This window comes from Chelonia mydas, chromosome 4 (genome assembly GCF_015237465.2).
Source record: "Chelonia mydas isolate rCheMyd1 chromosome 4, rCheMyd1.pri.v2, whole genome shotgun sequence".
NCBI classification, from domain to species: domain Eukaryota; kingdom Metazoa; phylum Chordata; order Testudines; family Cheloniidae; genus Chelonia; species Chelonia mydas.
The window spans coordinates 110,754,540-110,770,005 of NC_057852.1; the positions used below are offsets into that span (position 1 = coordinate 110,754,540).

Genomic DNA, 15,466 nt, shown 5'->3' on the forward strand with positions numbered 1-15,466 from the left:
AAATTGGCACCAGAATTCTGCTGATACCGAAGCTGTATCAAATGTCTTTCCCTTGGTGCTTGCTGCGGTCCCACTTTTTCTAAATGTCACTACTGTCACAGCCACCCGAACTGTTTGTAAACAACAAAATGATGATCCTCCATTCGCCAAGCCTGTTAATTGAAGTGTATAAATTATGTTTCAGGATGCCAAGACTTATTAGATTAATCTTCTATATAAAATGGGATGCAAAGCAAGTTGTTGTAGCTTGGAGAAGCACAATACCAGCCTTCTTTAACATATACCAGCAACTTGCTATTGTAAACATGTGCAGAAACAGCCACGACTGTACATGCCAGAAGTTCTACTAGATAGCACTGTAAAAAAATAGTTTTCATGTCTATATGCACTTTTACTTAAGAACCTCAAAGCTCTTTGCAATCATTAATTAATCAATTCTCCCAGCATCCCTGTAAAGTAGGTAACATAATACTTCTCTGACTAGTGCCTAAACAAGTTGTGGAGGGGTACTAGTGCTGCCAAAGGTACTGCTGTCTTTTGGGTAAAATACAAAACCAAAGTCTTGATCATTTATCGTCAGTGAAGGTCCCATATAGCACTATTTGCGGAAGTAAGGAGGGTAATCCTGGAGTCCTGAATACATTCCAACTCAGTTAATTACAGTGGACCTAAATTTCACCTGCAGATTCAGTTGGTTACTTAATATTCTTTTATCTAATCTATATGTACATATTCTTATACCGTGCCCATCATCAGAGAATAAGATCACCTGACAAATTTATTAAAAGGAACAAACATTTCCTGCCCTAAGTTATTATGTAGTTATTAAGTTATTAACAGCTGCTGTCGTCAGAGGTAGCTGCATTTTGTTGGTAAATTAACATATAGGGATATAGGTTCATTGAATATGCGGTAGAAATTTAAGTAGGATGTAATGATCTGAGTTGGAGTTTGACCAAGATGCCTTTATTTTTACATGAAGTGCAATGTGGGGCCAGTAGTGACCATGAGGGATTGGGGGGGAACTTGGTTTTACATCCCAGCCACAAGACAGTACTGTCCACCACAGCACAGTGCTCTCAAACATGCTGCTTGGGCACTGGCTTAGTACTGAGTGACTGTCTCCTCCTGAATTTCCAGCACCATTTGCACCCTGGCTTTTCCTTGTATTGGGGCATTAACGTGTTGCTTGAAAGACCCTTTTATTTTTAACTAAAATAAGAAAGTTTCTGCTGCTGCCACTAGTCTACAACGACGCCGAGGCCGCGTGGGAAATCTGTGTAGTAGCGCAAAGGCAATCCACCGAAGGGAGGGAAATGATGGAGAATGCACATTCCGCCTGCGTTATACAAGGACTCTGTTGCACAGCGCTGTCTCAGCAGCATCTGATAGATCCATCCATGGTGTGCAACCGGGCGTCCTTATTTAAACCACCGTTGCCGGCACAGAGCGCCCGAGGCCAGCAACAGCGGGGTTTGTTGTGCCTTGCGCCAATGATTACCACGGGGTGGAGAAGCCGAGAGTTTTATTTGAAGCTTTAAATAGGGACATAGGGAGACTGGGGCGCAGGATTTAAAACAGCTTACACCGTACAATTTATGCCTTTTTTATGCCTCGAACTTAAACCGAAGGCCCCCCGCCGCAGGGCCCCCTTGTACTGAGCCCTGTCCCGGGGGAATTGGTGCAGCGTCCCGACCCCGCGCAGCTTCTCAGCCAGCCTAGGGGGCGGTGGCGAGCGCGGAAGCGGGAAGCGAAGGGGCCCCTCTGCAGCTGGTCCGGCGGCCCGGCAGGGAGGCGGAGCTGCTGGGCGGGGCGGGCTCCGGAGCCCCTGGCAGCCGCAGGCTCAGAAGGCGAGAGGGAGCCGGGCGGGCGGCGGCCGGAGCATGGCAGCGGCGGCGGAGGCGCATAGGGTGCTGGTGTACGGAGGCAGAGGGGCCCTGGGAGCCAAATGCGTGCAGTATTTCAGAGCCAAGCACTGGGTAACCACCGGCAGAGCGGGCTGGGCACTCGGTGCCATTGCTGTATGGCTTGGGGTGTGTTCTGGGAGCAGCTGCCTGGGGAGGAAGCGCTCTCCCGTGTATCGCAGCCCTGCACCGCTCTGCGTTGCTTCGGCCCAGCGGCCGGGGCTCTCCCCCGTGCAGTGACCTGTGAATCGCAGAGCTCCGAAAACTGACGAGCCCGTGTAAATCTCGCCGAGACTCAGAGCGAACTCCTCTCTCTCCTGCCAGAGGAAGAGCCTTTCAGCCCTTCCTGGCAGCAGCTAATCCCCAAAGAGGAGGGAGGCTTCCTCCCCGCGAAGGAGTAAAGCTCGGCAGCTAGTTTGCAGCTGGCCAATTGCTGCCTTCTTTGCAAATCATCCAGTGCATTGGGTTTTCACCCCAGCTGTGAAGCGGGCAAAGTACAGACACTGCCTGGCTCCTTAAATACTTAAAAAAAAAATTTAGTTATTTACTGATAAATGATCCATTTAAAAAGTAAAACTCTATTTGTTGTCCTTGTTTGTTGTTATCAGTGGGTTGCCAGCATTGACCTAGCAGAAAATGAAGAAGCTAATGCCAATGTTGTTGTGAAAATGACGGACTCCTTCACTGAGCAAGCAGATCAGGTGACTTACTCATTTTCCTTTAAATGTTGTAATAAAGCTTGTGGCATCAAGCTCTGGGGCAGCTGCTTTGCATTAGGAAGGTGCTTGGGCAGTTCTTTCAAGTGTTGAGAAAAGCACTGGGTCTCTAAATGTCTTCGGGACTGGAGTATGAAATCCTACCTAGAATAGAATATAGAATAGACTGCCTTGCTTTGTTTCTTATAAGCTGTTTCCCCGTGGCCACACAGTTAGGTCATCTTGAGCCTGATACCTGGCTTCCCCATGGTTAAGGCTATCATCAGTGTATTCATATTTAAAGAAAACAGAGTTCTCATTTACTCTTGATTGTTCTTTCTCTTTGGGATTACATGGAGCCTATGTATATGTATTATTACATTCAGAGAGCCCAGGGACACCCTCCTTTTATTAAAACCATATTTATCTTTAAAATCTTTATCTGGGTAACAACAAACTATGTAGACTCCCTACTCAGGCACAAGAACAAATCCGCACAGACATACCCCTGGAACCCTGATCTGGGGTATTCTATACACTACCCAAGATCCATAAACCTGGAAATCCTGGACGCCCCATCATCTCAGGCATTGGCACCCTAACAGCAGGATTGTCTGGCTATGTAGACTCCCTCCTATAGGCTAGTAGTTCTCAAACTCTTGTACTGGCGACCCCTTTCACATAGCAAGCCTCTGAGTGTGACCCCCGTCCCCCCATAAATTAAAAACACATTTTTAAAATATTTAACAGTTAAAAATGCCAGAGGCAAAACGGTATTTGGGGTGGAGGCTGACCGCTCGCAACCCTCCATGTAATAACCTGGCAACCCCCTGAGGGGTCCTGACCTCCAATTTGAGAACCTCTGCTGTAGACAGAAGCTGAAAGAATTTTACAAATCTGTTATTTTTTATAAGTTTCACAGAGATAAAGTTCAGTGCTAATATATATATGAAGCCCTCCACTTGGGAGAGGAAACAAAAATAGGGTAGGCTAAAAGTATAAACTCTCAAACTTTAAGCTTATAAGCAAGGTTGTAAAGTATACTCCCAAGCTTTAGGGTTAGGCAGAAACTTTACCAACAGTGAGGCTAGTCCATTATCAGATTTCTTTCTTGCACCTTCGTTCTGTGTTTCTGAACAGTACAGTACAAAGGGAAGGACTATTGCCTGAAAAGCAGTGTCCCAAGAGAAACTCAAAGTGCTAGTAGCTAGTAAACTAAGGGCCTGATCCCTGAAACTAACTGATCCTGCAAGCCTCACTCACACGTTAGTTCCATTGACATCACCTAGCACTTGGTTGTCGTTTAATCTGTTTTCAGTTTTCAGCATTGTTGTTTTGCTTCCCGTGGGTAAAATCATAAACTCTAATTTTAAATAGCTGCTTACATCACCATGTGTGCAACATAATTTAAAAAATTACTGTTTAAAGGCTGGGTATTTATATCTTCTTCAATGCAGTATTTTCAGAATGACTTTATAACTTCTTTGTTATATATTTAAGGTGACAGCAGATGTTGGAAAACTTCTGGGTGAACAGAAGGTGGATGCTATCCTGTGTGTAGCTGGAGGATGGGCAGGTGGCAGTGCAAAAGCTAAATGTAAGCTCTTTGTTAGTAGCATACTTACAAACACATTAATGCAATGGGCAGAAAAAGTCATGGTAAGAGGTAGACTAAAATCTCTCCTTTACGATGGTTACACTGAAAGGGAGCCAATAGCTCCACCCAAATCAATGGGAGCTGGAACACCTCTAAGTGCCTTTCATAGCCTTTTCTATTTGATGGTTTCATGTGATTAATAATCATACCTTGTTCTAATGTAGCATTTTTCTTCAGCACATGCTCAAAGTGCTTTACAGATGAGGTCAGTATCCTTAGCCCCATTTTACAGATGGGGAAACTGAGGCATAAAGAGGTTAAAGTGACTTGCCCAAGGTCACTGGCTGAGCCTGGAATAAACCCCAAGTCTCCTGAGTCACAGTCTAGTGCTCTATCCACCAGGCCACACTACCTTCCAGAGTCTTCAGTGCTTGTGTATTGTGGCACTATACTGTCGCATCCTGACAGGTTTTTATGTAGTGCCTAAAATAGCATTTTTAAATGGATGCAGGTCTTCAAGTTTAACATTTAAAATGGCTTGTTACTGAGCTCCTAACATTTCATAATAGCCAGAATGGAATTTTTCTAACAGGTTAGGGTACCCAAAATTATTAGCCTTGTTTCCGGTCTGGAGTATATAAAGCAGCTGGTGGACCCTCCCCTCCTCACCCCATACAAACATACAAGGCAAAGGTGTTTCTTATTTTTAAAGACAACATAGGAAGATGACATTCACTACTCTTTCATAAAAAAGAAAATATTTGTGTGTATCTGTTATAATCCAACACAATGCAGTCAAACTGTTTAACTGCTGTATATGAGATAACACATAGTACTATCAGTTTAAGTTACTGACAGTCAGGATGGGGAACGTCTTGGGATGGGTGGTCATCCTGTCTACTTCATGCCATTAATATGTGTGTGTGTGAGTTTTAGTTTTTATGGAAATAAACATCTTAAATGCTAAAGATATAGGTATTCAATATTATTATTTGCTTAATCTTAATTTTTCTCCCTCTGTCCCCCAATTATATGTTGCTAAAACTAATGATTGCTGAATTGATTTTAAAATTCTATTTTCATTTGAATTGACTAGCTGTAATACAACAACTCTTTTTTTTTTTTTTTTTAATTGAAACTACATGCAGGCCAGTCCTTTAGAAGTCGTGAGATTCTGAGCCTGTCTAGGCAGCAGTCGTACAGTCCAGACCGTCTGTAGGCAGATGGAGCCCCTGTTTGAACAATAGTCTGATGAACAAAAGATGTGTTTCCCACCAATTCCTTTATGCCTTGGAGTTTTCCATCCACTAGGTCCAGTCTTGCATAGCTTATGAGATCTAACAAGACCAAAGCCCCTGGGGAAAAAATGGTTGTGGTCCAGCAGTTACAGTGTTGTTTTCCATGAAATTTCAGGGAGTAAGCAAGCAGCGGTTGAAATAAAAGCCTAGGTTTTACATAATACTACAGAGCACTATCCAAAGATCACCACTGCAGACATAAAATATTTTAGAGCAGTCTTTGAGATCACAGAAAAGAAAAAGCATATAGAGTATTTGGTTTTCTCAGGTGGTCACGCATCCAAGAACTAAGCAGACTTAAACCTATAGTTTATGGAAAACAGCGTGACTTTATTTTATACAGCTTCTCTCATACAAACTCTAACTGGACTATAGAGTTAAATAATACAGTTACAGAGTTAAAAGAATAAAGAGTGAGACCTTAAGAACGATAGGCAAGGAGAAGAGTTGTTTTTCCTGCAGATGAAAAGATCATTCTAGAAGGTAAGAGCTGCAGAAGAGAAAGCTCTCTCACCGTCACAGGTGAGACTGTGCAAAGGGACAGAGAGAGGAAGCTGATGCAAGATAAACACAGGAGGAGGAAGTAAAGAGAGCGACAGGGTCTTTGACACTGATGAAAGCAAAGTCCATGGGAGTTTTAGAAATGAGGGGAGTTTTGAACGGGGTCCAGAAATCAAAGGTGAGCCAATGGAACTGGCTGAGGATAGGGGCTGTGGTCACACTTGTTGTAATGAGAAGGCAGGTAACAGTATTGTGCACGTGCTGTTGAGCAGGAACTTGAGGAAGCCAAAGAGAATGGAGATACAATTGGCAAGGCAAGAGGCGCTGAAGGCATTGATGAGGATTGCACTAGAAGTGGGATATACGAAGTGGCGTAAGGCAGATTTGCATGCTGCTGTTTTAGTCTGTATGGTGGGGCACAAGCTAGAACTAGAAGACTTTTGCTTAAGGTGCCACAAGTACTCCTTTTCTTTTTGCTTTCTAGGTAATTGACCCAACTATTTTTTTTTTTCAGCTTTATACAAAAATTCTGACCTTATGTGGAAACAGAGTGTTTGGACGTCAACTATTTCCAGTCACTTAGCCACAAAACATCTGAAAGAAGGAGGCTTATTGACTCTGACTGGAGCAAAAGCTGCTTTGGCTGGAACTCCAGGTAACCAGCAAAATGTGATGTTTGCTTTGACACCAACAATAATTGTATTAATTATTCCTATTTGAGAAACAACAGTTTTACTCCCTTAACATTTCTTCCCATATTATACATATGGTAAACTGCTGTTTGAATCCCCTGAGGAAAGTTGTAACTTTGCAGTTGGCAATCCAAAACCCATGGCAAGTATAGTGTAAGAAAGAAAGAAAGAAAATCTGTTGCTTAAATACTAGTTGTCTGGCTTTGGTGAAATCTTTTTTAGTATACCAAGCATTCAGAAGTGCTTGGGAAATACTGAAGAACAACACATTAAAAATTTTAGGTTTAACATTGTAAACCCTTAGAGAAGGTTAAACTCCATATTTTCTTTCCTGGAAGGCAGGGTTCTTAGGTAACTAATTTTTTTTTAAAGTTAGTGATGACTCAGTTGTTTTTATTGAACATGGTCATCCTGCTTGTGTTCTGAATCCAGTTCACCTTGCTTCAGACATAGATAAGCTTGATGACCTTCAGCCTCTGTCTCCATTAGTTGTTTAGTATAGACTTTGTGACATATACCTTGTGATCTTTGATCTCATTCCAGTTTTTCTTGCTCTTTGTAGAGAAGAAAGTCTGAAAGCAATTTAAAAAACACAGATTATAGGGGACTGTGGGCGTGAAGCGTGAAGACAGAGAGGTTAACATCCATTAAAGTCTGCAAGATTTATCTGAGATTCAAATGAAGTAACTTCCATTTAGTCTCTTATACTAGTGTTACTTTGCTCTGTTAGATATCTGCAACAATATTCTGATGTGACATAAGAAACTTTAAAAGTTAAAATGATGGAATGGGTTGTAAAGATCAGGGGTAGTGCTTCAAAGCTATGTCTGAAAACCAAGCTAAAGGAATTAACTGTTACCATTATGTTCTAGGAAAGTATGCTGCGTTTTGTAATTAATGATTTGACCTCTATATTTGCATGTTTAAAGCGGCATCTAACGTAGTCTGAAGATAAAATTGTTATTACTGAGTGAAAAAGTTGTTTGTTTCCTTTTTGCAACAGACTGACCATGTACTGTTACAAATGCAAATAGGTGAACTCTTTGGAATAATTCCGTGACATTTTGTTAGGGAAGAGAACCAATTTAATTTGCTTTCATGTTTTGAGCAGGATGGTTTCAATCATTGTGGATTTTTAGGACAAGCAGTGCTGTGGGAAAACATATGAACCTTATTAAATGTGAGGAGGAATTGGGAAAGACATTTGCACGAGTTGAGCAACAATTATCTTCTGACATTTTAGGCTTGTTATTATTCGTAATTATGGAAGTCTAGCTGTTCTTTTCCCTCATTCTTATGGTGTGTCCTCTTGTTTTTCAGTAGACTCTGGAAACAATTTTCCTATTTAAGTAGCGTAACTTTAAATGGCAATCGCCTACAGCAAACTGGAAAAAATAAATAGCAGAAGTAGAAGGGGCTCAGGGATGGATGGCAAAGATTGGGACTATTTGGTTTACAAAGGAGACAAATAAGAAGGGATATAAGGGATACAAACAACAAATAGTAAAGAGAAGGTAAATTGTCCACTTCTATTTAGGCTTTCTCTTAATACCCAAAAAAAGGAACATTTAGTGAAACTGTAGGGCAACACATTTAATATTGATCAAAGGAAATACTACTTTGCACAATGCATAACTAGCCCGTGGAACTCATTATCGCAAGATCTCATTGAGTGCAAGAATTCAGTAAAATTCCAAATAAAGTAACAGGCATTTATAGGGATAGTGAAAACATATCCAGTTACATTAGATAGTATAAGGCATTTGTTTTTGGGGAGAGAAACTCTCATGCTTCAGAACCTAATTCAGCTAGTAACTAATAAGGGTTAGGAAGAAAACTGCCCATAAGGGAAGTTATTTAATGACTTAATGTGGGGTTTCTTGCAACTTCTGCCAAAGCATCTGGTAGAGGTCTTGTCAGACATGCCAGGACATAAGACGAGGTGGACCACTGGACTTATCTAATATGGCTGTATGTATTTACCCTGATTCTGCTAACATTTAAGCACTTGTTTACTGCTAAGTATGTGAATAGTTTCTTTAAAGTCAGTAGGACTACTTGTCCTTAAAGTTAAGTACATGCATCAGTGTTTGCAAGATTATGGCCATAGATAGTAGATATATCTACAGCGGGGTAAAAAAAATTTTGGCTAAAAAGGCTGATTTGATGATTTTTAAAATTTGTGTAGATTTCACTCAAGTATTCATTTAGAAAAACAAAACAAAAAAAATTGAAAAAATGGAAACATTTCATTACAACATTTCCTAAACAGAATGTTTTGATTTTGGGGGGGTTTGAAACAGCTTTTTTCAAAACTCTCTTTAGTTTTATGTTTTAAATATTCAAAACATTTTAAATGGTCAAAATTGAAACAAAATGTTGAACCTGAAACAATTTTTTTCCAACTTTTTAAAATCGCCAATGAACTGAAAAATCTGTTTTCTCAGCTCTAGATATATCTTCTCCGGGTGTCTTTTTAAAGGCAAGTGCTATAACACTGTGTTCAGATCTCATGGCACACAATCTGTGAGACCAACTAAGCGAATCTTAATTTTTAAAAATATTTTTTTAAATTCCGTGTTTCTAGATAAATTGAGCTCTGTGATAGCAACGCAATTCCTTTGTCAGGGGTAAGTTCTTCTAAAAACGTGTATACATTTGTGCAATGTGCTATAAGACTGATTCTGTTCCAAGATTGCTGCAGGTGAATATAAACCTTCCTTTCATCAAATAACATAGAAACTTTCACTGTCTCCTTTTTATACAACTATTGTCAGTGAGATAACTTTTTGTAATCTGTTTTATTTCTAATTGTTAGGGATGGTTGGGTATGGCATGGCAAAAGGAGCAGTACATCAGCTTTGTCAGAGTCTAGCTGGTGCGAACAGTGGCTTGCCATCTAGGTCTGCTGCTCTTGCTGTTCTGCCGTAAGTGGTTGCATAGTTACCTGTGCTATTGCATTGTTTAATTTTAAAGTGTGGCTGTAACTGAGTGACACATGGATGTGCTTCTTTTCTAAGGCCCCATCTACACTACAGAAGTAACAGTTTAAACACGGTTGTGGTTTCTCAAAGGAGGGACCATCCCTCTTCAGTAGTCTCTAGAGCATACCTAGCATGTTATAGGCATTACCGTCAACAATAAATAACATATTTTTTCTTTCCTGTGCAGACAGAAGAAATCATTGTTACAACAATGTTAGAAAACCATGATTTAACCTTGACAGATGGTTAAACCATATTTAAATATGATTATTTTGTAGTGTAGATAGGAGTCTAAAAGTGACACATTAGACATGAAACTGTTTTAAAATATGTTTTTTTATAGTTTATGTGAAAAAAGAAAATAGTGGAATGTTTTATTTAGCTGAAAGTGCTTTTGAATGTTTGCATTCACTATTCCTTAATTTTGGTTGGGCAAAGTTAGCCGATGTCTATCAAACTTTACTTCTGAATACCAAGTGGTGTTTAGATGAGGAAAATATGTCTTGCCAAACTTTTACCTTTTTGAGATTCTTTCCCATAGAAATGTAGCTTCTGCTGTAGTGCATAATATTATATATCCTCTTGGTAGAGTGACTTGGGCAGCAAAAGTAATTGTCCCTTGAAGACCTGTGAATACAAAAGGTTTAGTTCCTCTTTTCCCTGCTACAAGCCTACTAACATTTTATTATAAGTTGGCTGCCTGCATTGGCAGAGGGGTGAATGAATTGGCTGGCCTAATAGATATGGAAAAGATCTAACTTCTGTGATTCCCTTTGATAACCTAGTTAAGGATTTGAGTAGTTCCTTTCCAGGCTTGTGTGAAACATAGTCTTTGAAGATTGTCAGTGCTCAGAAGTACTGGAGAGGGGCTTAAAAATGCTGTCTGAACTCATTTAATTGCATCTCGCCCTCTTTTTTACAAGCTTCTCCACCTGCATTTCTTTTTGGACAGGGAATGACAACATACAGGATAGTTGAATAATTAACACCTGGCCCTGCAGAGTACCACCGACAGTCAGATACCAAGTACACACTGGTCTCCTGGCTACTGGCCATTCCAAACTTGCATAGATGCCTTGAAAGGTTTTGGTATTGTATAAAGTTTGAAGAGAGTAACAGTTAAGGGTGGGATTTTCAGCAACATATAAGTGACTTAGGCATTTTTGAAGATCCTACCTTACAAATATCATCATATTTAATTATATAGATTTAAAAACTTAAGACTGATGATTACATGCTGTTAGAGACATACAGCTTTCAAGAGAAATCCATCTAACGTTTGGATTTCAGTGCCCTGTTCTGAAAGTTCAGCGTACACTAGAGCAAAGGACGGAAGAGCAGACCGCTCTTATCAGAAGCATGATGTACAAATGAAAGGCTTATCTCTCTCAATTGCAGGGTTACCTTGGATACACCAGTGAACAGGAAATCAATGCCTGACGCAGATTTCAGCTCCTGGACACCCCTAGAATTCCTTGCTGAGTGAGTACATGCACAATGACTAAACAATTCCTAGCTCTCCTTTTAAAACGGCTGGTTTTTTTGCATCTTCCCTTCTTAAAAATAGGCAATCTTGTCACTTGGATTTGGATGTTTCCGTGCACACCCCATTTTCTGTACCTTGAAGTTAGGTTAAGCGTATAGGGCCAAATCCTCAGCTGGTGAAAATTGGCATAACTCCATTGACCTAAGTGGCCCTGCATTAATTTACACCAGCCCTGAGTGTTTTAAAGTCAGCAAGCCTTTTAAAACATGCGGACAATTAAGTTAAATCACAAACAGCTGTGTCAGACATAAGCAGTCTGGTTTAAAGGCGAACTGTAAAGAGAAAGGTGTTTATGCCCTTTACTGCTCCTTTTATATTGTCTTAAGGTAGATGTAGTTCCCCCTCCTTCTGTGTGCCCACTTCCTCTCCCCAGAAGTACTATTGTCTGCTTATTTCTTGAGTAATATCACTCAATCAAGTCCTCACTGGCTAGATCTGTGGAGGGTCAGACCTAAATGAAGCTGCAAAATGAGCTGCAGATCTCTTTGCTCCATATTGAGGGGTAGAGGCTCAGCCTCTTCTCCTTTGCTCGGCCGAGGGTAGAGCTCATTGGTGCTGGCTTTGTGGCATTATTCAGAACAGGCCCTTCAAAGATCTTGCTAGAGAGAGGGAAGTGAAGGCATGATATAGGATTTTCTTTCTGTTTAAACAGCAACATTTTTTGCGGGGGGAGGGGAGAGAAGAGTGGAAACCAATCCAACTTCATACATCATAAAGGGCACTGAAAAAAATCTCTCTAGTTTTGTAGTTCTCCCTTTAAACCTGTGGAAGCCAGGGCACTTGGAATTGAGGCTGAAGCTGTGTCCTTCACAGCATGTCTGTTTTGACTCTGGATTTCCTTGCCTTTTGGAGTGCTTTCGTTGGGCCTTCCGTTCAGGGATGGTTTTAGGCAGAGGAGGCCTAGGCAGCTGTTTGAGTTGCCTTATTTAAAGGGCCACTGCCAACTTGACATATAGTTACTTTTTTTTTTTTTTTTAAAACTACTTTCAGTTATTTACCCACACTCCTGAGACCCGTTTGGTGAAATGCTGTGGTTTTAGAAACATGTTCCTAATTTTAAGGGCTGTTTTTAAATTGTTTTTCCTCTTGTGAGAGAGGCTCACAAACAGGGGAACTGATTCTACATGTGAGACTGACTGCACAGAGTGATGCATAAAGTAAATAAATCGGGGTGGGGGGGGGGATGAGAGGAATAAACCATAATCTGTTCCTCTAGATTAATTTTAGCCATAGTGGGTAAAACAAATCCCTACCCCCCACCCCTCCTTTTTTAAAAGAGTTAAACCAGTGCCATCAACTTAAAATCTTAAGTTGAAATTTTTATGATTCAGTAATGATCACACTCTGTAAAAAGCTCCATCACACTTCCTGGTAGAAGCAAAGACTATTTCCCTGTATTGTTAACCCCACATACTCAAAAATCACGAGCCAGGCCCCCCCAAATCATGAGATTATTTTGAAAATCATGCTTCCTTTAATTTGCCTTCTGGTTGCTGAGCCTGTAGAGTGCTAAAGATTTACTTCCTTAATGAAAGTTGAGATTCTCCCATAATCACTTGCCTTCAGGAGCTAGGGCTTTAAGAAAAACACCAAATATTGTGAGAGCTGGTGACAATGCCTTCCTCTTGAGAATCCCCACAAGAATTCTCATACCATCTGGTAATCACATTCTGGGGCTTAGTGTGCCCCAGAATTCATTGCATCAGATTGCATGACCATTCAAAATGGCTACTGGGGAGTGCAGAGCATGAGGATAGAGTATGGGCCCTGAAGAATGCCTTGCATTCTCTGGATGAAAGTGCACTCCTCCCTTCCTCCTCAAGCAGCTAACACAAGGCCTCTACACCTCTTCCAATCTTCAAAATAGAGTTTAAATTGAGCGTAGGCAATGTGGTGGCCCACTGCTGATGGGTGAATTCGTCCCTGTGAGACTTCAAGTCCCACTGCTGCCCTCACAGCCCTGAAGATCCATTTCCACAATTGTGCAGTTCAGTGGTGTGATGATGGGAGAGAGTGGTTGAAGGGGTAGGCTGCCTAGGGAAGGAAAAAAGCTGAAAGAAAAGAGCACGAGACAAGGGAAAGAGCATGAGACCGAGAAGGATAGGGATGGGATAGGAAGGGAGGACATTGGAGGTGAAGGAAAGAGAGGAGGGAATTGGGAAAGACTCAGAGGATGATAATAGGGGGAAAATAATGGACAGAGAAGGGAGAAGAGTGAGAAGAGAACAAATATATGAGAAAGGGAAAGAAAAAACCAAATCACAGCTTTGAAGTATATTAACTTTATTTTAGCCATAATCTTCAGTGGAAGGGTGCCTCTGAAGGAAAAAACAGTTCTCTACTGGGATGCCAACAATGTTTTTTGTTTTGGACCCCAATGTTCCTAGTCACCTTGATGACATCAGTTTCAGTAAATTTCTGTCGGATTTACCTTTTATCTTTAAAATGCTTTTTTCTAAGAAATTGAAATATTTTGCAAACTTTAGGAGCAGAATCGAGGTACAGTTACCTTCCACCCAAAGCTAATGTTTATTATTTATTATGTGTTTTTAAGACTGAATTTTCAGAGGTGCTCCACGCACTCTGAAAATCATGGTGATAGAGCCCAACAGGACAATAGGTGCTTTGTAGACAGATGAGACAGTTCCTTGCCCTGAAGAACTCACATTCTAGGCCCCGATCGTGCCATCAGATCTCTGTGGGTGGATCCCTGTTCCTGAGCAGAACATTATTGATTTTGTGGGGCTCCATGTGAGTGTAAGGGTCTGTCCTCGTGGAGACAATTATAAAGGATCCACACATAAAAAGACAACATACAGAGAAGGAAGTGGATATGGCAGGCTGACTCTATTTTTTTTTTTTTTTTTACACCTCTTGCCTATCCACACTTATCATATTCTCATATTTTTTTAACAGAACCTTTTATGACTGGATCATAGGGAAGAACAGACCAAGCTCAGGCAGCCTAATCCAGGTGGTAACCACAGGAGGGAAGACAGAACTAGCTGCCGCACATCTTTGAGACTGATCAGTTTGATTGTGAAAACACAGCAAATGAGAAGGTTGTAACATTCTAGTCAAGTTTGGGTGGTCTTCTGTATCCAGTGATTCTATTATCTTGTTTGTGAAACAAGATGTTGACTAATGTTTCTCTGTTCTTAGATGCAAGCTATGTTCCTTTACCAAAAGGTATCCATTGTCTTCTCTATATATCAAGGCTGTAGATTTTAAAATCTCAAATGTCCTAATCTTGAGCATTCTCTAGGGGGTTACCTCTATTCTTTAAAATTAGGCAAACAGTGGTGGCTATGTATCAGAAATTGTGCTTAATGATGTGATGTACCTACATTTATAACTGTCAAGTTCTGTCTCAGTTGTCTTTTGTGCAACTGTTTTTGTCCATTTTAGCAATATCGTTGTCTTCTAATATCCTAACTCTAGGGTTTTTTTGTTGGACAAGATATAAAATAAAATCACTGCAGCCCTATGAAAAGCCCAAACCTGCTACCCCTTTTCCTGTGAGTATTCTATACCAGTTCAAGTTGTCCCATTGGAGCCAGTGGGACTGAATAAAGGTTACTTGCACAAGATGGAGTTGCAAGATTAGAGCCCTTAAATTGCCTTAAAGCTTTCAAAAGGGCTGTCAGCCCAACAATTATTGTGGGGTGTTTTCTGTCCCAAATAATTGATTTACGATATTATAAATGTGTCTTGTGTAACTCCTGTTGGCTCTTTACTATCTGAAGGAGCAAAAGTGCCCTAAGGAAATATAAATAGAACACACAGACTATTGTTAGACTATAGAGGATTTTGGGCTAAATAAATATGTATTGTTTTATTTATTGGGTTGGTTACTTCTTTATAATCTAAATTTGTGGTGTAAGAGATTTGTACAGTGCTTCCAAAACAACTCTTAGCTCCCCACTTGAGATTATTGTGTACAGACAACAGGAATACTTTAAGGTCTCATGTTTTCTTTCTTATAGCGGAGTTATGGAAATGTTATAAATAGTTTCTTACTATAGAGAAGTAAGGAGAATCTAGCTTGGACTTGCCTTATCTCCTTTGTATCTGTTGTCTACTATCCAAAAACTCCCATTTGGAAATGAGATTTGAGTCAAGTAGAGGTCTCCGTGTTCATGTTCAGCACCCCCTGTCTGACACAGGACTGGGGCTGGACTTACAGCACCACTCAAATTCATAGGTATGGGCTAAGGTATACTGGCAGGGGTTCTCCAGAGTGAGAAGA

The 15,466-nt window shown here is 40.7% G+C and overlaps 1 protein-coding gene and 1 long non-coding RNA gene across 6 annotated transcripts; one reads left to right on the forward strand and one right to left on the reverse strand.

The window, feature by feature from the left end:
- Positions 1-1,845: 1,845 nt before the first annotated feature.
- On the forward strand, positions 1,846-15,055 carry QDPR (quinoid dihydropteridine reductase). Of its 5 annotated transcripts, none has more exons than XM_037898020.2 (7): positions 1,846-1,979; positions 2,513-2,605; positions 4,100-4,196; positions 6,510-6,650; positions 9,275-9,317; positions 11,070-11,153; positions 14,134-15,055. In XM_037898020.2, the coding sequence occupies exons 1-7, from the start codon at positions 1,884-1,886 to the stop codon at positions 14,237-14,239; spliced, it is 660 nt and encodes a 219-aa protein (XP_037753948.1). In that variant the 5' UTR covers positions 1,846-1,883; the 3' UTR covers positions 14,240-15,055. The 5 variants fall into 5 exon arrangements, with proteins under 5 accessions (XP_037753948.1, XP_007055452.1, XP_043400548.1 ...); XM_007055390.4 differs by lacking the exon at positions 9,275-9,317 and adding an exon at positions 9,506-9,614; XM_043544613.1 differs by having other exon boundaries at positions 1,884-2,033.
- LOC122465378 lies at positions 1,858-13,301 on the reverse strand. The gene is made up of 3 exons (XR_006290179.1): positions 13,291-13,301; positions 6,254-6,256; positions 1,858-1,999 (listed from the first exon to the last, which is right to left on the reverse strand). It is a non-coding gene; the product is annotated as an uncharacterized LOC122465378 (long non-coding RNA).
- Positions 15,056-15,466: the final 411 nt, after the last annotated feature.

What these genes read in the sequence shown, in the direction of transcription:
- QDPR (XM_043544612.1), top strand. Translation starts at nt 1,884, where the DNA reads ATGGCAGCGGCGGCGGAGGCGCATAGGGTGCTGGTGTACGGAGGCAGA. An exon ending in GCTGCTCTTGCTGTTCTGCC is followed by an intron (nt 9,615 to 11,069) that starts GTAAGTGGTTGC and finishes TCTCAATTGCAG; the next exon opens with GGTTACCTTGGATACACCAG. An exon ending in CCCCTAGAATTCCTTGCTGA is followed by an intron (nt 11,154 to 14,133) that starts GTGAGTACATGC and finishes TTTTTTTAACAG; the next exon opens with AACCTTTTATGACTGGATCA.